At 49.0% G+C, this 22,231-nt stretch overlaps 1 protein-coding gene and 1 pseudogene across 1 annotated transcript; both read right to left on the reverse strand.

Annotated features, from left to right (window-relative positions):
* Positions 1-4,879: 4,879 nt before the first annotated feature.
* The window catches only part of LOC136469990 (beta-fructofuranosidase, cell wall isozyme-like), a 25,800-nt pseudogene continuing 8,448 nt past the window's right edge, over positions 4,880-22,231 (reverse strand).
* Positions 8,869-10,383, reverse strand: LOC136477335 (beta-fructofuranosidase, cell wall isozyme-like). The gene has a single exon (XM_066475459.1). The coding sequence runs from the start codon at positions 9,582-9,584 to the stop codon at positions 8,928-8,930; it is 657 nt and encodes a 218-aa protein (XP_066331556.1). The 5' UTR covers positions 9,585-10,383; the 3' UTR covers positions 8,869-8,927.

Genomic DNA, 22,231 nt, shown 5'->3' on the forward strand with positions numbered 1-22,231 from the left:
TTGCATATTTAGTGCTGCCACCCGTTGAGCCAATTGACCTAAATTGTCAAATTCTTGCCCAAGCAATTTTTCTCTCCATGTTGGCAATATTCCTTGAACGGCTAACGTAGCTAGCTGATCATCAGTCAAATTCAACGAAAAGCATAAGTTTCTTGTTTCTCGGAACCTCTGAAGGAACTCAGCACCCGAATCATTAGCTCTCTGCTTTATAGCTGTCAGATCTGTGATCTTTCTTTCCCCTATCCTAGTGTAGAAATATGTATAAAATTTTGTTTCAAGATCACTCCAATTGACAATAGAATTAACCGCTAGTGATGAAAACCAAGTGAAAGCTGGTCTTAACAAGGACAAAAAGAAGAAACGAACTCGGTGCACTTCCTCAATAGAGGCTTCACCCAACTGAGTAAGATATCGACTGACATGTTCTATTGTACTTGTGCTATCTTGACCAGTGAACTTAGCAAATTCTAGAAGCCTATAATTCGTAAGAAGGGCCACTAAATCATACCACTCTGGATATGGACGTTTGTACGAAAATATCTGCCCTTTTGATTTTAAACCAAACTGATTTTTCATTATTTTGGTTACTCAGCATTTGAGTTTGAATTTCTTGGCTAGTGCTGCTTCTTGATGGCTAGTACCGGCTTGATTAGTCCCTTGACTCGACGGATGTGGAATATTGTAATAAGACGGTCCAACCTAATCAAGTGAAAATCCATGAAACACCTCCTTCATGGTATTGTGAAATATATTCAAGAAAGTTGTATTATGATTCATCATTGCATCATGAACAGATTTATTGACAGCTTCTATAAAGAAACACCTATCATCAGCTTCGTCTATATCTGACTGTCCATGCATCAAAACTCTAGGCAGTGGATATTTCTGAATAACTTTATTGCCACGTGTCTTGGTGTATGACAATAAATACTTGTTCTAAAACTCCTTTATAGCTTTACCAATGACATCTTTATCCTCAGCAGGCAAGTCTTCATAAGGTACCATAAGAATATCTTTGTTGTTGTGAACTGTTATGACGATTGTGGTCCCACCAGGCGTGCCAAAAAGTGTGTTGACACAAAAATATGGCGATGTGATCAACCCAGAGCAAGCCGGAAGATCTGAGTGGAACGAGACCAGATATCTGCTTGGCTTCAACACAAAACCAGCCAATTCTAAAAACCCAATGACGTGCCAGTCAATTTGACCTACAATTGACAAGAAGAGAAAATCTTATCACTAATTTAAGGTGGAACATGTCGGTTTTGCACAAAACAGTTCTAAATGTACGACTAGATAGCCGATTCAATGAGGCTATCGACTAAATAATCGATATCTGGCGCATCCATAAGAAGCGATATAAGAAAACATCATCGGCTAAATGGAACATGATCGATATAAAGTGTCAAGCCGATAAGTTTGATGAAAAGAGTATAACATGCGAATAATTCGACTATCTAATATAAATAAATCTATAAACAGTTTGAATCTAATATATTATCATCAACAGTGAGGTTCGATCGGATCGATGCAGCTATGATAATGATAACAAACTAAAACCAAAGAATCTATAAAACCATCTATATATTGACAGATTCATGAAAACATGCTATATGCGTGAGAGTATAGGCGAATCAGTTATAATAGCCGATGCAGTCATAGCAAATAAACATAGTGCATATCTTGATCATGAACAAAACCATTAATCAATAATTTCTAATCTAAAGTCTTACCAATGAGGTTCGACCGGATCAATGCAACTATGGTAGTGTCATCAGATTAGATCTCATTAACTAATGAGTTTATTCAAGATTGAAATATGTCTTTGGATGCATACCATATTTGATTGGAATAAAGATAAAACAGCCGATGTAGCAAAATTAAACCATCAATTATAAGATTTGAAACATGACCAGATCAAAGGATGACCAATTAAGATGATATGATGCCGATCTATCTCTATTTCAATCGGGTGTTTTATTATAATTATTAAAACATTAATTATAGCAAGATCGATAATCGGTGAATCAACCAAAAACAGTAAGGAATATCTTACTAATCTTAGCAGATTCGATAACTAGTGATATTGTATTAAACAATAAGTTATTTAACACAAGATCGATAACTTTAATCTATATTATGATTCGTAAGAGATCAATCAGCTGATGCAGCCTTACAAACTATGATACAGATTGATAACTAACTTATATTATGGCTCATAAAAGATGAATCAGCTGATGTAGCTTTACAAGCACAATACAAGTCATGACGGTACTCACAAGCAAGCTGGAGGTCGATCAGCCGATGCAGCCCTGTTTGCTGAAAAACTCATCGAGATCTACAATACTCCTACTCCTAATGCAATAGCGAAAGCTGGAAAAATTGTATTGATTGGATATTCGTCCCCCTTTACAATAACCTGGGTCTAATATTTATACCCGGAATCTAAATATAAATCCTACTCAAATACGACTCATTACAATTCTTGGAATAAAAGAAAACTTCCTAACTTAATAATAACTTGGACCCCAATTTTCCTTATTTGCAGAGTCCGACACATCTCCCTGGCGCCACTAAGTATAGCCCATTGACGCCGTCTGCTGACGTCATCCATAAAATAGTCGATTATGATATTATATCTAAATCAGCTGATACCGATTCTCATCCAATCGATTCCTCGATGACGTAATTCTGAAAGCTTCGAGTTCCCGCGTTCTTCTTCCTAAATTTTTGTGTAAACACATGATTTCTTTAGGCCAGGCACTATGGGGAACAGCCTCTCTTGCCGTCTCTGGAGTTAGCGCCATAGGTATAGTCCCTAGCGTGGTGGCCCTCGCTCCTGTAGGTAAGGCATCGTGTTGTGAACCGGCAGTTCGCCTTCATATGGTCAGCTGCCAAGCAGTTTAATCAAAGGCCAACCAGGCCTGAAGGGATAGGCCTCGTGGCCTGAGAGGCTGTCCTCCGTCGCCAGCACCGATGGCTTTGCACCTGCCGAAATCCCTAAGTATATGGTAGGGCAGACATCCTTGCCGGATGGGAGGTCAGGAACCTACCCGTCACGGGCGCGACATACGCACATTTGCCGCCCGGTGCATCGCTCCCATGATGCCGGATGGAGCGTCGTCCCCATTGACACCGGTAATGGTGATGCCGCCGCTGACCCTACGTAGCAGCGACTGTGTTTCCCTTATCCGCCACAGGGGATGGCGAGGCAAACTCCCCAGATGGCGCCTCGGAGTCATTGAAGTTGAGCCTGCCACCCAGGCTATGGCTAGAGCAAACCGAAACAGGGGAACCCAGGAAGGGGCAGGCATTGGGGTTAAGGCCGAGCGATGAAACCACGTAGGTTTGCTGCGCGGTTGGGTTACCACCGCATTCGCTGCCAACGCTGTGGTAGAGGCAGCGGTGTCCTAGACCAGGACATCCTTAAGGGGGCAACTGAGCTCCATGGGATCATAGGGTGGGGGAGAGAGGAAGAAAACGAGGAGTAGTAGGATCCAACATCGGGGCCGAGCAGCTGCCGGCACCAATGGTGGTGGGCACTAGGACCGGGTGGTCACCAGATCGCAAGTTTATTTACTTACGGAATAATTGCTCATATGTTACTGAACGCGTGTTTAGATGGTACCCAAAATCCAAAAAAGTGCTACAGTACCTATCACATCGAATCTTACGATACGTGCATGGAGCATTAAATGTAGACGAAAAAAACTAATTGCACAGTTTGATTGGAAATTACGAGACAAACGTTTTGAGCCTAATTAGTCCATGATTGAACACTATTTACCAAATAAAAACGAAAGTGCTACAGTAGCCCCAAATTCCAACTTTCACCCAACTAAACACACCCTGACTTATTGCAGACAATAGTGAGGGCTTCTTTGGTTCCTCGGGATTGCAGACTAGAGACTAAACTTTAGTCACTTTTAGTCCATTTTAACCAAACAGGAGGGACTACTAGAGGGATTAGAGACTAGTGGGTTGTAGCCCCTTGGGGGGAGACTATTTGGGATTACTGGCCCAACTTGACACCCCATGCCCCTCTCTCTCTCCTCTTTTATTGCATCCTTTTCTTGGCTCGTCTTCTTCCTGAGCACAACCGACGGCGCCCGTCTCTCCCGCTCGTGCCCGGTGGCCATGTCCCCGGCAGCCGCACCCCCGGTGGGCTGCGCCCCGATGGCCACGTGCTTCGGTGGGCTGCGGTCTTGTCCGGCGTCCTCGGCGGCTACGCCTCGCCCCTTCGCTCCGGTGGCCGTGCCCCAGCCCAACGTCCCTGTGCTCCGGCGACCGCACCCCAGCCCAGCGTCCCCGGCTGCCCGCTCGTGCTGGCTCGGAGACGGCGACGCCCGCGCCTCGGCGACCTGGGCTTCCCGGCGATCATGCCCTGGCTCCCCAGTGACCGCGGCCGTGCCCCGGCTCGGGGCGTGCCCCTTTCATCGGCGCAGCTAGGCAAGAGAAGCAGGGGTATTTTGATCTTTATTCATCTTCCTTAAGCCCTTAATGTTATTTAGTCAATTTTAGTCTCTAGAACCAAACAGATAACGGACTACAGTTTAGTCCCTGTTTTAGTCTCTAGTCCTGGAATAGAGAACCAAACAGCCCTGAGTGTTCACGTGTTCTTCTCTTTTTGAGAAGAGTCAAGCAAGGGTACGGTAAGATTTGTCACATAACCGCAGGTCCGCACTTGCTTGTTGCGTTTGTGTGCAGGAAACAGCAAGTCAATGTTTGTAACACGAATATAGTCACAAGCCCTCAAATTAGTATCCAAGTCAATGTTTGTAACACGAATATAGTCACAAGCCCTCAAATTAGTATCGGTTTTATTTAAGGCACCGTTACATTTTTGGCCTTCTAATTCTGTGCGATCGACACCGACACTTTAGTAGGCCTCGTCATTCATCAGCGGTGTCTTCATCTCCCAGACAGTCAGGCTTGACACTTTGATGTCCACGTCACCGTTGTTGAAAACATAGAGGTGAGCATCCTTTCCAATGGCGACGGACGGGTAGACCCGTGACAGGATGCAAGTCCTGCCTCCCGCGCCGAAGCTCTCCACCACGGACCGATCGATCTGCATATATATAGATGCCATGTTGATCGGCTTGCTGAAAGTGGCTGAAAAACACTGTTTTGACTGAAATGTTGTGAGAAAAAAATATTGTTTCGGCTAAAAAAATAAGCTGAATAAGCCGGATATAAGGTAAGCCGAACGGGGCCAATATAAGAATCAGTGAAATATTAAGTCGTGATCCTTGCTTGCATTGGCAGCAGTCAATTGTGACATTTGCTTGGCAGGCGTTAGTTTGTAGTACGTACCAAGCTTCTAAGAGCAATCTTCCCGCTTGAAATGTCAGTGTCCAGGAAGCCCGCGAGGGTCGGCATGTACAGCTCAGAACTAAGAGATGACCTGCCCGACACAACAAGAGAGAAAAAACAAACCATTCCATTTAGTTTCGTGCAAACATTGTAGGTCTTGGTTGACGTGCGGATTGATGCGATTCCGACTATGTCCGAACAATGCCGTAATACGAAGAAGCATATATGTCCACGTAATAATCTTATTAGTGGTAACGTTGGGCCCGAGCGGGGTATACATGTACCCCCTCTATGTGTATGCACATGTGCAATATGGCTGTTGTGATTCGAGAAGACGGGTAGGATGTACGTAGACTCGTAGATAGTAGGTGGGCATACTTGGTGGGATCGGTGCACATGAGCACCTTGGGCTTGCCGTATCCGTCCCTGAAGACTCTGAAAGAGACGGCCGTCTTCTCCTACAGGTCGGCAGAGGCCAGCACCCACAGGCCGAAGGGCCCCACCCCGCCCTTGACGCCGCACAGCTTCTGCGCGTCGTTGTCGTACGCCGGGTCGAACGCCTCCGCCTTCTCCAGGCTCGACGTACGAGTCCAGCTCGAAGCTCACCTCCACGTCAGCCTGCCATCACAAGATCGATTAGTGGTGGAACAACTACTTCCGCGCACACATGCATGTTACCATTGCCTCCACTAGCTAGTAAAACTAACAAACCTGGTAAGTTGCGATGCCTGTGACCTCAAAATGCTCGCCGGGCTTCACTAGCTTGGCGCCCACATTGACGGGCTTTCCTCTGAGCTTCTCAGCCTCCTCGATGGGGCCACTGCAGCAGCTGCTTTCCGTTGGGGTCGAGCCAGATTTTCCTCGGGATCGCCTGTCACGAGCACAAGCACAAGCAGTCAAACAAGTCGCCCAATCCGTTGTCAACGATTCAACGCGCGCGCTTTCTAGTTTCTGCTGCTCCTAAGGGCATGTACAAGGGGTCTCTTGAGCCCGTCTCCACGACGTAAATTTCGCAGAAAACACCCCACCGATGCTAGGAGACGGGGTTTGCGTCGTCTCGCGAGACGACGGGGAAGTCGCGTGGCCCGAGGCCGAGACGCCGCCTCCAGCAGCGTTGTACAGGTCGCCGGCGTCCCCGGCCAAGCCGAGAGCGCGGATCCAGTGCACGCGCACGCGGTTCCGGTACGCGTATGAGGGAAATCTCGCGCCAAATCTTTCCCCACCTCCCTATGTCGTCGGTGTCGTCGCATTCCATCCTTCAGCGCCGGCGCTGGTGTCCGCTCCCATCGTAAGCTGCCGCAAAGCCCTGCGCCACACGGCCGGCTTCGGGGAGGTGCCCTACCTCGCCAGGTCAAGGCGGCCGAGGAGGAGCAGGGCTGCGCCACCGCGGTCCTCGTCAGGCCCCAGCGCATTCATGTATTGCTCGTCGTCTACAGGTCACCTACCTAGCTTGTTTATTCAAGCACATATGGTAGCAAGTTGATATTCATGCTTGAATCATTTTTTATTAAACAGCAATACAATGGTATACAAATTGATATTCATCATTGATTTTGGCAACATGCGAAACATTAAAATGCTTGCAGACGACCCCTCGTCTCTGAGTTGTATGATCTATCTTTTTACTTATCTATATGTCAGATACCAGTCTCTTAGAGACGACGCCTTCCGTCTGTGGGTTGTATATGCCCTAGCTAAGAGTAGGCGCATGTGTGCCGCTGATAGCAGCTCTCTCACACTGATGGATTGGATCGGAGTGATGGCGTAGCAGCAGCAAGCAACACAAGTAGGAAACAGTAAATCAAGACGACGAGCGACGTACATGGATGCCGGCCCAGCCCTTGGCCTCGTCGTCCGGCACGCTGTCCGACTCGTTGGCCCACCCGAGCAGCACCCGCCGCCGCTTCGCCGGGTCGTAGAACGTCTTGGACGCGTAGTAGTTGCCGTAGTCGCAGCGGAGCCGGTGGTAGTCGCCGTTGGGGTTATCCGGGTAGTACCGGTCCGTGCTCTTGTTGTATGACCCGATGGTGTAGTAGTCGTAGCGGTGAGGTCCAGGCTGTTCTTCGCCACGTCACTGCCGGAGACCGGTTCTTTGCCGAGTGCCACGTGGTTTGCCGAGTGTTTTTTTTCAGACACTCGACAAAGACGCTTTTGCCGAGTGTTTTTTTTTTTGACACTCAGCAAAGAGGCTCTTTGCCAAGTGTTTTTTTTGACACTTGGCAAAGAGTTTCTTTGCCGAGTGTTTTTTTTTTTGACACTCGGCAAAGAGCTTATTTGCCGAGTGTTATTTTTTTTTACACTCGGCAAAGAAAATTTCAAAGCACATTTTGAAGCAGTAAATTAATTCAAATAAAAAAGTTTTCAACTACAAAGTTGTATAACTCATCAAGATGTACAATGTTTGTTTTGGTCTTTTCTTCATACGACAAAGTGAAAATAAATTTGTTCACAAATCTAACATATCTCTCTGGTAGTTTATGAAACTACAAGAGAGAGATATAAGATTTGTGAACAATGTTAGAACGACCATGTCGGATGAATAGATGACCAAACAACCAAAATAAACTTTGTAGATCTCGAAAAGTTATGAAACTTTGTAATTGGCAACTTTTTGATTTGAAAACATCTTGTCATGCAAAACTGCGTTTGAATTTCAAAATTTTAAAATTCGAACTTTCCAAATGACCTCGGATGAAAAAACAACCAAAATAAACTCTGTAGATCTTGAAAAGTTATGAAACATTGTAGTTGACAACTTTTTGATTTGAAAACATTTTGTCATGCAAAACTGTGTTTGAATTTTAAAATTTTAAAATTCAAATTTTGTAAACGACCTCGGATGGAAAAACTTCCTAAACTAAAAGTGTAGATCTCGAAAAGTTATGAAACATTGTAGTTGACAACTTTTTGATTTGAAAACATTTTGTCATGCAAAACTGTGTTTGAATTTCAAAATTTTAAAATTCAAATTTTGTAAACGACCTCGGATGGAAAAACTTCCTAAACTAAAAGTGTAGATCTCGAAAAGTAATGAAACTTTGTAGTTTACAACTTTTTGATTTGAAAACATCTTGTCATGCAAAACTGTGTTTGAATTTCAAAATTTTAAAATTCAAATTTTGTAAACGACCTCGGATGGAAAAACTTCCTAAACTAAAAGTGTAGATCTCGAAAAGTTATGAAACTTTGTAGTTTACAACTTTTTTATTTGAATTCGTTTAGGGCCTCAAACATGCAATTTATACTCGGTTTAGTATAATATATTGGGAACTAAAACGGAATGCAGACACAAGTGAGAGTGTGGTGTAGTGGTAGAGGAGGTACGTGCATAGCGGGAGGTCTCGGGTTCGAATCGCGTCGACCGCGTAGCCATGAAATTCACACGAAAAATGTCGGAGATGGGTGGGCGCTGGCCGGTGGAGGCCTCCATCGATAAAAAAAATTCCATTTTTTTTTGGGTAAAAATCCCATTTTTTCGGGTTTTTTCGGTTTCAACTTTGCCGAGTGTCGGGCCCGATAAAAGACACTCGGCAAAGTTGACTTTGCCGTCACTGTTTTTGGCAAGTGCTATTCACCGAGTGTTACACTTGGCGAACCATTTACCAAGTGTTTTATGTATTTTGCCGAGTGTTTCGGACACTCGGCAAACTACAGAAGTCCGATAGTGCGTACTTGGCGCCGGGCTCGGAGGTGTCGAGGCCGTCCTGGAGCCCTGACGCGGACACCGGGAAGAAGTCCGGGCACTCCCACATCCCCGTCAGCGCCGAGTGCAACGGGTGCTTGGCGCGGGTCCAGTGCCGGAAGTCCCGGCTCCGGTACACGTACGCCAGCCCTCGGACGCCCCTCGCCCCGCCGATGAGCATCCGCCAATGGCCGTCCGCGTACCACGCCGTGGTCGGGTCGCGGAACTGCGTCGCGTTGATGCCGCCCACCGGCGTCGCCACCGGGTTGTACGCCGCGGGCTTCTCCCACTCCCGGAGCAGCGGGTCCGACGCGTTCTTCGGGAACGCGATCACCTGAACCTGGTAGTTGATGTCCGGGCGGTTGATACCTGTGTAGAGGATCGCAGGCGTGCCGTCTTTGAGGATCGTCGCCGAGCCGGAACAGCAGCCGTACTTGTCGGAGGGGATGCTGGGGTAGATTGCAGGCTCCAGAGCGATCCAGTTGATGAGGTCGCGTGACACGGAGTGAGCCCAAACGATGTTGCCCCACACCGTGTCATTAGGGTTGTACTGGTAGAACAGGTGATACCATCCCTTGTAGTACATCGGAGCTGCACGCAGTTGCCAAACATATTCTCAGCACGTCAAACCAACCTCTATGCTATTCTGTTTTCTTTTCTTTTTCGAAGAAAACTAACTTTATTTTGCTAATACTGAATCTTTTTTCTTTCTTTACAGTGTACTTGCACCCACCGGCTTTTACGCCACTTAATTAATATATGTAGATGATTCTTATGCGCTAAATCATATACTACACAAGTACACATGTATAGGGAGTGTGGAGCCAGAGCCCAGAGGAAAAGGATATCTCTTGGATAAGGTAACTGCAAGAAACAGGCAGGGTAAAAGGCGTACCGTTGGGGTCTACATCCGATGAGTTCCGCCGTCCCAGCCAGCAGAGAGAGAGGGAGAGAGAGAGAGAGAGAGAGAGAGACCAGAGGAAAAGGATATCTCTTGGATAAGGTAACTGCAAGAAACAGGCAGGGTAAAAGGCGTACCGTTGGGGTCTACAACCGATGAGTTCCGCCGTCCCAGCAATCAGAGCCGAGAGAGAGAGAGAGAGAGAGAGAGAGAGAGAGAGAGAGGAGCAAGGCGCAAAGGGAGGCCAGCCAGGAGGGGTGATCATTCATTCATTCCAGCTTCAAGAGAAGTAGCTAGCGTACCGTTGATCCAGTTCATTGCTGGCTGGAAGTGGTATCCCGTCCTGAGCAGGGGGCTGACAATGGAGGACGGCACCGACGGCGGTGCCGCCACGGCCTCGAGGCTCCGGTGGATGACATGGGAGGCACCGGCGAGCTGCAGCGCGAGCAGCAGCACCGCCCATGGCACGAGGAGCCGCCGAACAGTAACCATTGCGTGTTTCGAGGATGCGGGAGGAAGAGGGAGAAGACCAGGCACGTGTACGTGCGTGCACGAGTCTTGCACTTGCTGTATCCGTCCTTAAATAAACACTCTGACGCCGCACTGTACAGCTTCTGCCCGTCGATGCTGTACGCTGGATCGAACAGCTCTGGCTTCTCCAGGCTCGATGCCTCGAAGATCGTCTCCATACATCTGCCTGCCATATACCAGATTTCGGTCATGAACACGGTGCACTGTACTTGGTGTTCCATACCATGTGCAGTGCAGACTTGCAGTGACTTTTTTAGACATCGCGTGGTTGCATTAGCCTAGCCATACTTGTACAAAACAATTAATGGAAACTGATGTAAGAATGTTGTAAAAACGCGTTGCCATCCTTTCCATCTCTATCTCTTGTAATTAATGAAAGTAGGAGAACATATTGAGAAAGTAGGTGAACATATAGGCACAAGATAGAAAAACTATTTTTTATTCTCTAAATATTAGTGATTAACAATAGCTCCCACCTAGTATGTAAGTCCTACCAAGATTAAAGAGTTGGGTAAGTACCCACATAAGTCCATATGTTTTACAACCACGCTACTCCTTGGGTGATTGGCATGATATGCACATGCCTCGTTTAAATCTCCAACCCAAAATCCGGGTTATTGAAGAAAAAGAGTACATCGCATTTGTTTATTGCATAGCACATGTTGGGTCATTAAAATCGTTTTGCTACAGTACTCCTAAAGAACTACGAGTCTGCTTATTTTATTATATCGAAGGGATAGAATCATATATTACTGCCTATAAGGTAATAGTTATATGAAATATATATTTATTTAATTTTCAATTTCATAAAATAGGATAAATAGGAAAAGTTTTAGATATATAAATATTTTTTATCTAATTGATGCATATGTGATCGATTATATATGGTTAACCTTTTTATTTTTGTAACTCTAGATATGAACGTAGTTTAATTAGCATAAACTATTTATTTTGTGGAAGGGCTAACGCCTTGACGTCCGGCCGCTGGACTCATCCGGATGCTGCTCCCGCACCTGTGCCTGCATTGTATCCCACGCCCCACGCCCCGTGTCGCATCCCACGTGCATCGCATCCCACGCCAGCGCCTGCGTCCGAACGTAGCACGCTCGACGACCCCCACCCCAATGCCAATGCCAACACAGAGGCGAGCATTGGCGGATCCACGGGGGCCCCCGTGAGAGTGATTTTGCTTTGTATTTACTGTAGAAAAAACGTGATTTCACCATTAATCTTCGACATTTGTTCTAAATCTCTATTGATTAGCCCCCCCCCCCCGAGGTGCTCATCTTGGCTCCGCCCTGGAGGCGAGATGGAGAGAAGGGAAGGGAGGGGAGGGAGAGGAGAGGACGAGGACGAGGCGCGCCAAGCGAGTTAGGAGCCGAAGCCCTGCCTAGGCCGCTGTCCACCAGACACTGGAGCCATTGCAACGTGTGCAACACCTGATCTAATTTTGAAATATTTTGCAATATATGTCTGTAGACAAATGAAACATGTAAAACATGCATCTGAAACATTTGCAAAAATACCTAAAAACACATGAAAAGCCATTCAAATATGCAACATTCAGATAAAACATTTGCAACATGTGTGTGAAACATATGTAACATCCAAACAAACACACTTGTAACATATGTCTAAAAAACAGATGAAACGTTTAGAACATACACTTGCAACATACGTGTATAACCATTGCAACATGTGTAACATCCCGATCTACTTTTGCAACATCTAAATGAAACACATACAATATCCAGATAAAACATCTGAAACACTTGAAACATTCGCTTGCAACATACGCTTTCAGCGCAATATGTGACCTTGCAGCTTGGAGGAATGGAGGCTTGTCGTATGATCGGTGGTGGCGCATGGAGCTCACCGGTGCGGCAGTGGCACGGTACACTCGCCAGTGGAACGGCGACGTTGGCAGCACCTTCGACGTGGCGGGGAACATGACATGGCGCCTATTCTATGTTGTAAGGGCCCTCTGAGGCAATGTAGAATGCGAGCCTTTATAGGGAAGTCGCTTAGTTAGGGTAGAACACAGGGGCGGGCCGGGTCATAGCGCGGCGTGACGCGGGATGGGGGCGCCACGTGGCAGCGAGGCTGCTTGGGGCGGGCGAACGGCATGGCTCACCGCGATGAGCGAAGCGAGTTGGGAGTTGGGGATTTCTTGGTTGTCGTAGTGTAGAGATGAAAGAGAGAGTGTAGATGGAGCAGGCCTTTCGTTGGCTGTTGGGCCAGTCGCTGTGCTGGTCCAGGTACAAGGCGTTCGGACTAACGTGCCCGTACATACGTCCTCACCACGGTATTATCGTTTATTTTTTATGCATGTCGACAACTTTATGAGCAACGGCGCGCACATAAAACTTTAGGTACCTACGTGAAACTTTACGACAGCTACGTGTTCTATTAGAATACGCTCTCAAGTATGTAACACAATTTTAATCGAGTAACATAGTGTATACACTGCCCCGTTCGCTTGTCTTAAAAATGGCTTGTTCGACTTCTTTTTTCAGCCGGAACAGTGTTTTTCTCTCACAACAATTCAGCCGGAACAGTGTTTTCAGCCAGTTTCAGCTAAGTTTCATACCAGCGAATCGTATAATAATGTGTTAGACTGCAACATGTTTTACAATGCCAAAGTTTACAGATCAATTAACATGTTAACTGTTGACATTTTTCGATTCATGTTGTGTAATTCCGTGTTAGCTAGCTTGTTAGGTTCTGAACTTTTTCATGCATGTACATGTTTGTGCAATGTTGTATGCATGATGAACCAATCGGCGTGCCGCGTGCACACTAACAAAACCATGCGGCGCGGCCCTTGATGCATTGTACGCCGCTCACAAATAAAGAAAGATAAGGCCCTCGTTCCTGTGTTATCCCGTAATTACGGGATTAGGATTTGTTTATTCTTTTTTAGTCATGTATTTACGTGATGTTTGGTTCATACGGCAGAAACCTAATAAATGGAAATAAAAGTAGTCCAAACAGTACGTCGGGTGGTTCTGCTCGAGCTGTTCCGGTGAGGACTGTAATGATCTGTTCTATTTGGAATCATCCTCCCCTTTGTAGGATCCGACCTCCTCTTATATATGAAGATAGATCAGGTACATGGCGGTTTAGGAAGAGTCTATGGTCTATGTTGAACATTTGGTCAATTTACGACTTATATTAATCCATAAATACGAATTAAACAATAGTAACAGTACCACTAACCATACTATAACACCACCACTACTGCAGATAGTATTTAACAGTGCAGCAACCAAGTACGCTAAAAATGCTAACAGAATAGCATATGAACAATAGCGCATAGTGGGATTAGATTTATACCCTAGGGTGGGATTGCCGGTACCCGCGGACAGTGAGCCACCATCTTCTCCGTCGTTGGTGTTGGTGCGGCCACCAGTCCTCCTCGTGTCCACCATGTTGCAGAGGAGGTCGCGCCGGGAGACTCCTGCACAGTGGCACGGGAAGCTCCGAGGAGGTCGCGCCGGGAGACTCCTGCAGGTGCGGTGTCGAAGCAGTAGCACGGAAAGCTCCTGCAGGTGTGGTGTCGGAGCAGTAGAACGAGACTCTCCTGTCAGAAAGCAGAAGCCCCCGAACAGGAAACTGCAGACGGGGCAGCAGTCGCACCGGGAAGCCGGCGCTCCCTAAAAACTTGATTCCCCGCCTACCCGTGTAGGTACGCTTGACGGGGGAAGTTCCGGAGGCCTGCTACCGAAGCTCCCTGTGCGCGCAGGGAACTCCGGTCGGAGATGCAAACGAACAGCTCAGCGCTCAGATGTTGCGGAGAGGAGGAAGAGGAAGAGTTGGGTCTCGCGCGCCGGAACAGGGGCGCCCCCCCCTCATTATAGCCGCGCAGTTCCCCATCTGTCCGTTAGGCCCTGTCGGGGGAATAAACCTGGACAGGGTGGTTGGGCGTTGGGAGTTGGCTGCGGCGGCTAGGGTTTTGGTTGGGCCAAGCGACAAAACCAGGCCCGGCCCGGCCCGGCCCGTCGCGTCGCGCACGGGCGGGCGGCGCGGCTCGGCTCGGCGGCGGCGGCGCGCGCGTGTGGCCTTCCGGTTCTCCCTCTCAACTTATCTATGTGAGAGTCCTAAGACTCACTATTTAAGTTGATAACCTTTTTAGTGAATTTCCCATATGGTACTAATCACTTTTCCACTTAACAATAATTGTGGGCCTTTGAAGTTTATTTGATTAATTAGAATAAATAATGGGCCTGGCCCAAATTAATCTAACAATCCCCACCAAACTTCAGAAGTCCACAGTTAATGTCTTCAGTTCTGAGCTTGTTTGATATACCAGTGTTTCGATGGAGACTGTTAAGTTGAACATCCATCTAGAAAAGGAGTTTACACTCATTTACAACTGACCAATGGACTATGCCTTGAATTGACAGTTTTGTGCAAAGTGAGGCTCACTCGATTCCTTTACTGATACTAGACTGCCTGTAGCATCCCCTCTGGTTGGAGCATATAAGTCATACTCCTGGCCTATTCATGAGTATCTAGAGATCACCCAAATCTCATAGATTGTGACTAGCAATCGAACTCACATAGGTGTGTTCCTTTAAGATGCCCTGTAGGCCGACATCTTTGCTTCTCATTAAGCCACTCGGATCACATTAAGGTATTTACCAACCTGCCATACAGATAGGAAGAGAAGTGCATTACTCAAGAGATTGACCTTTATTAAAAAGGGTCTCTTCCCTCAGTCTACTCATAGCTTGTTTCACCATCCTAATTCACGGGATCTCCGATCACATAGGACAGGTTGCCACCACGATAGAACTTCATGTGGGTCTCAGTCCCATCTCACTCGATGCACTATCTATCACATTACGCGATAGTCCCTTAGTAAATTGATCTGCCAGATTTTTAGACGTATGGACATAGTCCAATGCTATTACTCCGGAGTTTCTCAATTTTCTGACAGATTTTAACCGCCGCTTTACATGTCTAGTGGTCTTCATGTTGTCCTTTGAACTGTTTATCTTGATAATTACTGTTTGGTTATCACAGTTCATAGAAATTGTGGGCACAGGTTTTTCAACCACCGGCAAATCCATAAGGAGCTCACGGAGCCATTCAGCCTCAACAGTAGCGGTATCAAGTGCTGCAAGTTCTGCTTCCATTGTTGACCTTGTTAAGATGGTCTGCTTGCAAGACTTCCAGGAAACAGCGCCACCTCCAAGTGTGAATGTATATCCACTTGTGGCTTTTAACTCATCAGCATCAGATATCCAATTTGCATCACAATAGCCCTCGAGTACCTTCGGGTACCTAGTATAGTGAATGCCAAAGCTCGACGTTCCCTTTAGATAGCGCAATATTCTTTCAAGAGCACGCCAGTGATCATCTCCCGGATTTGAAACAAACCGGCTTAATTTGCTCACAGCAAATGAGATGTCAGGCCTCGTTGCACTAGCCAAGTACATTAGCGAGCCGATGATTTGGGAGTATCTCAACTGATCCCTCATTATTCTTTGGTTCTTTCTCAGGATCACGCTTGGATCATAGGGAGTGGACACGGGCTTGCAGTCACTATAACCAAAGCGACTCAGTATCTTTTCCACATAGTGAGTTTGTACAAGTGTTACCCCACCATTTTCTCCCCTTAGTAGTTTGATGTTTAGTATCACATCAGCCACTCCCAAATCCTTCATGTCAAAGCTCTTTGACAGAAAGTCCTTGACTTCCTCAATCACATTGAGGCTTGTCCCAAAGATTAGTATGTCATCCACATACAAGCATAGGATTACTCCTTCTCCCCCACCATAGCGGTAGTACACACATTTGTCGGCTTCATTCGCAACAAAGCCAGCAGATGTCATAGTTTTATCAAATTTTTCATGCCATTGCTTAGGTGCTTGTTTTAGGCCATACAAAGACTTCAATAATTTACACACCTTTCCTTCTTGACCTTCTACTACGAAGCCATCAGGCTGATCCATGTAGATCTCCTCATCTAGCTCCCCATTTAGGAAAGCCGTCTTAACATCCATCTGATGAACGAAAAGACCATGAGACGCAGCCAGGGCAAGCAGTACTCGGATTGTGGTCAATCGGGCCACTGGTGAATAAGTATCAAAGAAGTCCTTGCCTTCTTTCTGGGTATAACCCTTAGCCACAAGCCTTGCCTTGTACTTTTCAATCGTACCATCAGGCCTAAGCTTTTTCTTGAACACCCATTTACATCCTACAGGCTTGCACCCGTAAGGACGATCAACAATCTCCCAAGTTCCATTGGTCATAATTGAATCCATCTCACTTCGCACTGCTTCCTTCCAGTAGTCAGCGTCGGGAGAGGAAAATGCCTCAGCAATGGTGCTTGGAGTGTCATCCACGAGGTATATAGTAAAATCATCACCAAAAGACTTTACAGTCCTCTGTCTCTTACTCTTTCGAGTAGCTCCACTATTATCCTCCTCAGGATTCTCAACACATGTTTGTTCAAGATGTTCTGTTGGCGCCACAGGGGAATCAACAGGTTTTTGACTAGATGTGCTAGGTTCATTTCCTCTCATAGGAAATTCATTCTCAAAGAATGTAGCATCTCTGGACTCAATCACTACACCAACACGCATGTCAGGTACTCCAGAGCTTACAACTAGGAATCTATAGCCGATGCTGTGTAAAGCGTAACCGAGGAACACACAATCTACAGTTTTTGGTCCAAGTTTGCGCTTTTTGATGATTGGCACATTCACCTTGGCCAAGCATCCCCAAGTGCGTAGGTATGAGAGAGTCAACCTTTTCTTTTCCCATTCCTCGAATGGTGTTACTTCTTTATTCTTTGTAGGAACTCTATTCAGGACATGACATGCCGTCAATATAGCCTCACCCCACCATTCGTTGGAAAGTCCCGCAGGCGTTAACCAAATCAGTTAGAGTGCGATTCTTTCATTCGGCAATCCCATTGGATTGGGGGAGTATGGAGGCGTCCTCTCATGAATAATTCCATGTTCCTCGCAGAATGAATCAAACTCATGTGAAAAGTATTCTCCCCCATGATCAGACCTCAACCGTTTGATTTTTCTTTCCAATTGGTTCTCTACTTCAGCTTTATAGATTTTAAAATAATGCATTGCTTCATCCTTTGTTTTTAGCAAGTACACATAGCAAAATCTTGTGCTATCATCAATAAGAGTCATGAAATATTTCTTTCCTCCTTTGGTCAACACACCATTCATCTCGCACAGATCAGAATGAATGAGATCTAGTGGTGCCAAATTTCTCGCCTCTTTCACAGCCTTGTGAGGCTTGCGAGGTTGCTTCGCTTGAACACAAGCATGGCACTTAGACCCTTTGACCAGATCGATTTTAGGGATTAATTTTAAACTAGCTAAGCGCGTCATACAACCAACATTGATGTGACAGAGTCGGGAATGCCAAACATTAGACTCATCATCATTTCTCACATGGTTCACAATTTTATCACAAGAATCCATCAAAGAGAAGCGGAACAAGCCTCCGCTTTCATAGCCTTTTCCAACAAAGGTTCCATACTTGGATACAACACATTTATTGGACTCAAATACAAGTCTAAAGCCATCTCTACATAATAGAGATCCACTAACGAGATTCTTCTTGATGGAGGGGACATGCTGCACGTTCTTTAGCTGCACGATTGTCGGATACCGTGAGAAGGGGTACCCTAAGCAAGACCCAAAAAACGATTGCTTAGACTTCGTAAAGATCGATACCAGCCAAAACGCTGCTGGCCTCGGCCGATTCTCCGACTCGCCCGAGGCCCGTCACCGCGAGCCTCGGCCGATTCTCCGATTCGCCCGAGGCTCCCTCACCACGGGTCCTGGCCGATCCCCCGCCAAAAAGCATCGGCCGGGCCACCGACCCTCCGTCTCGCGCATGGCGGGCTCGGCAGCACTCCGCTACCTCTTCCTTCTCCCGTTCCTCTGGCAAAACGTCGTGTCGCGTCAACTCAGCCGACTGCTGCCCCTGACAACAGCCGCGTGCCCGGCACAGTACAGCAGAATGGCCGATGGGACAGGAGGCAGGACTGGGCAGGGGTTACCCGCCACTGTACTAACCACCGTGCACATAGGTTAACGCCCATGCCTCACTGTGCTGCCAACTCCTGCACCAAGGACAACGTGGTATGGGGAGCCACGTCTGGGCTACTGTGGCCTCGAAATCAGTACCCAGGGCCAATAACTCCCCCAAGGCCTCGACAATTTGCCTGAGGGTTCATGACCATCGAGCCCCCCACGATAGCTCGGCCTCAGCATCTGCAGAGCCGCTGTTCCCCACGACGTCATCACACGGTGACCAGCACGTCGCCCGCCATGTCCTGCATCACGCCATACTAGAGCCCCACGACGGCACAGTACGGTGAAGTAACAGACCAGCACGTCGGCACCCTGCCATCCACGATGGGACTGTGCAGGGGTTACCGGCTACTGTGCTGCCTAAACTCCTGCACCAAGGATGAACACAACACGGGAAGTCAGAACTGGGTTCCTGTGACCTCGGGACCAGCGAACTGATCGAGATCCGCCTCGCCCGAGACTCCCGATAGGGCCTCAGGTGAGCTAGCCACGCTCCGCCTCGTCCGAGGCTGGGCTCGTCTCGCAACCTCGTCGCCTCCGCCTCAAAAGCCGCTCTGGCAAGCTATCGCATCCAATCAATGCGTCCAACCGCGCCCACTACGTAAGCCACGATCGGCAGCGCACCGCGACAGGAGCGACGGGACAACGGTCAAATCACCTTTTTACCATCCCTTGCTGGCGATATAGGGTACCATATCCTGTAGACGCACGTTCCGCGCTGATTCCGCCTAAATCAACTACGACGATGGCCGCCAAGACCCCACATTGCCGTCTGCAAGGGCCTCGGCACAGCAAGCCTCGGCGCGGCGGGTCTCGGCCTCGGCACAGTGGGTCTCGGCCTCGGCACAACCGACCACAGGAGTCCCCAGGCCTCGGCACTTCACCAAGTCAACAAATGTACAGGAGCGCAGCAGGTCGCCAGCCTGGAGGCCATACCGACTAGACACCGACGGGAACTCCCACGACGCCGCGCTGCTCCGGGGAGCAGAACACGTCAGCAAATAGTAAACTTGTCATGTACTTCTGGCTTCCTCCCTGTGGCTATAAAAGGAGGTAGCCGGTGCCATTTGTAAAGGGGAGGGGACGGGCAGAAAGGACGAACACACCGATAGAACCACGCACTTCTACGCTGTTTGAGAACAACGCCTCAAACAGCCCGCACCACCCTCGCCGAGACCTGGGGCTAACCCCCTCTCTCACCTAGCTTGTAACCCCCTACTACGAGCACTCCGGTGCAAGGAATACAAGATCGATCTCTCAGACTGGACGTAGGGCCTTGATTGCCCGAACCAGTATAAACCTTGTGTCTCTTTGCATCACCATCCGGGATTAGGGGCACGCAGCACAAATTCACTCGTTGGTTGAGGGACCCCCGGTTCCAAAACACCGACAGTTGGCGCGCCAGGTAGGGGCCTCTGCGTGTCAGCTTCATCATCCTAGCAAGTTCCGAATGGCAGACCATATACGACCATTGCGTCTCGGCACCATAGTTTGGTTCGGGAGCCTAGAGTTCATGTCTCTAGGGCATGAGTACGACATGGTGCTCCTCACTCCTCGAACCCCACCGTCCGACGATGAAGCCGCGCCCCGGCAGCCCAGGCGCAGACGGCGCCCGGGCGGCCGCTCTCACCACGCTCGCCAGGCATGGCGCGAGCAAGGCCACCCCGACGCTACGCGACCCCGGGGCGGCACGCCACTCCCCGCCGATATCCTATGACCAGCTGTTGGTACGGGGTCCCTGGCTGGGGACCTGTCTGACCTGAGCCTGGACAAAGGAAAATCGCCGGGGGCTTACGGCGATGCCCAGTCGTCTAACCCCGCTCCGCCACTCCCTGAAGAGCCGACCCCGGCGGGGCAGAATCTGGAGACGGCCCCGTTCCCATACCCCTTTGGGTTGAGAAATGCCGCCACCTCTTATGCCTACGCTTACGCTGCCGCTCACGAGCACCCCTCGGAACGCCGCCAGCGCTTCGCTCTCGACCTGAGCACCCACTCCGACCCCTCGGACGAGGACGAGGCGTGGCCCGGGGTGGATTTCTCCGAATTCCACAACCCTGGGGCTTTGCGCCAGTTCTTGGCCGCAAGCGACTACTGCCTCGGCTATTCCGACTCCGACGACGAAGGGACTTATGATCCATCCCGTGAGTGCTTCCACGTCGGGCTCGGGATGCCAACGGCGGGCGAAGAGGAAGAAAGGACAGGCAACCATTCACCGCCCCGGGCGGGGGCGGGTGATGCCACACCTCCGCGTCTCGTAGCACCGACAGCACGGAACGAGAATCCCGTCCACATGGAGCGTCGACGCCCAGACTTGGAGCAGCTCCGCGAGCTCCAAGCCAAGGTTGAACAAGACCGACTCCTTCTGCAGCAGCTACGGGACACTCTCGAGCAGGAGCAGCAAGAGCGCGGAGAGGGCGGAGGAGCCCGACGGAGGGCCCGCAACGTCTATCACCGTATCAACGACAACGAGGGGGATGAGCCGCCCCCAATCTTTAACCGCGCTAGCCAGAATGTCGCAGCGGCTGCAATGCTGGTCCGAGCAATGCCCGAGCCCTCCACCACCGAGGGGCAACAGGTTCGCGGAGAGCTCCGCGACCTTCTCGAGACCGCAGCAGTGCAGCAGGCCGAAAGTTCCGCCTCCCGCCGGCGCGGGGGCACTTCGGAGCAACCCACGGCACGACCTCGCCAAGGCCAGGATGCCTCGGTCCGTCCCGAGCCCGCTCGCGCGCCGACGGTCAACAGGGCCCCCTCGGTGCGCGACCGACCTGGACACCAACGCGAGGTACAAGGCGACCACGAGGTAGTTGGCAGGCAACGGCGCCACGACGACGGAGCCGCCCGGGGATACCACCCACACCGAGGCGGTCGCTACGACAGTGAAGAGGACCGCAGTCCTTCTCCCGAGCCACCGGGCCCTCGGGTCTTTAGTAGAGCCATCCGCAACGCGCACTTCCCAGCCCGATTCAGGCAACCTGCCAACCTCACAAAGTATAGCGGCGAGACGAACCCTGAGCTATGGCTAGCCGATTATCGCCTGGCTTGTCAGCTAGGTGGTGCGGACGATGACCTGCTCATCATCCGCAACCTCCCTTTGTTCTTGTCAGACTCAGCGCGAGCCTGGCTCGAACACCTTCCCCCCGCGCAAATCCACGACTGGCACGACTTGGTGAGGGTCTTCGTCGGGAATTTCCAGGGCACCTATGTGCGCCCCGGGAACTCCTGGGACCTCAAAGGTTGCCGCCAGAAGCCGGACGAGTCTCTTCGAGATTTCATCCGGCGCTTCTCCAAGAAATGCACCGAGTTGCCCCGCGTCGGTGACTCGGAGATCGTCCAAGCATTCCTCTCTGGCACCTCCTGCCGAGACCTGGTCCGAGGATTGGGCCGGAACGTACCAACCACAGCGGCCGCACTCCTCGACATCGCCACCAACTTCGCCTCGGGCGAAGAGGCGGTTGGGGCCATCTTCCTGAAACGTCCTTGATTTCCACGAAGGGAAATCCACAGAAACGACGTGTAAAATGACGAACGATTCATCAATTTACCCAAATCTCAGTGATACATCAAGTCATACACGATTATCAGAATACCATAGAGAGTTTTACATAAATTATTCTCTTCGCCACGCAGGGCGGAACACACTCACACATAGCATCCTGAACAGCATCAGATGAGGATAGCAGCGGAAACACGATCTCCTGAAACCAGCTCGAGCGCAGAACAGACCCT

The sequence above is a fragment of the Miscanthus floridulus genome, chromosome 8 (genome assembly GCF_019320115.1).
Source record: "Miscanthus floridulus cultivar M001 chromosome 8, ASM1932011v1, whole genome shotgun sequence".
Lineage (NCBI taxonomy): Eukaryota > Viridiplantae > Streptophyta > Magnoliopsida > Poales > Poaceae > Miscanthus > Miscanthus floridulus.

Excerpts from the sequence above, each read along its gene's own strand:
- LOC136477335 (XM_066475459.1), bottom strand. The coding sequence starts at position 9,584 with ATGTACTACAAGGGATGGTATCACCTGTTCTACCAGTACAACCCTAAT.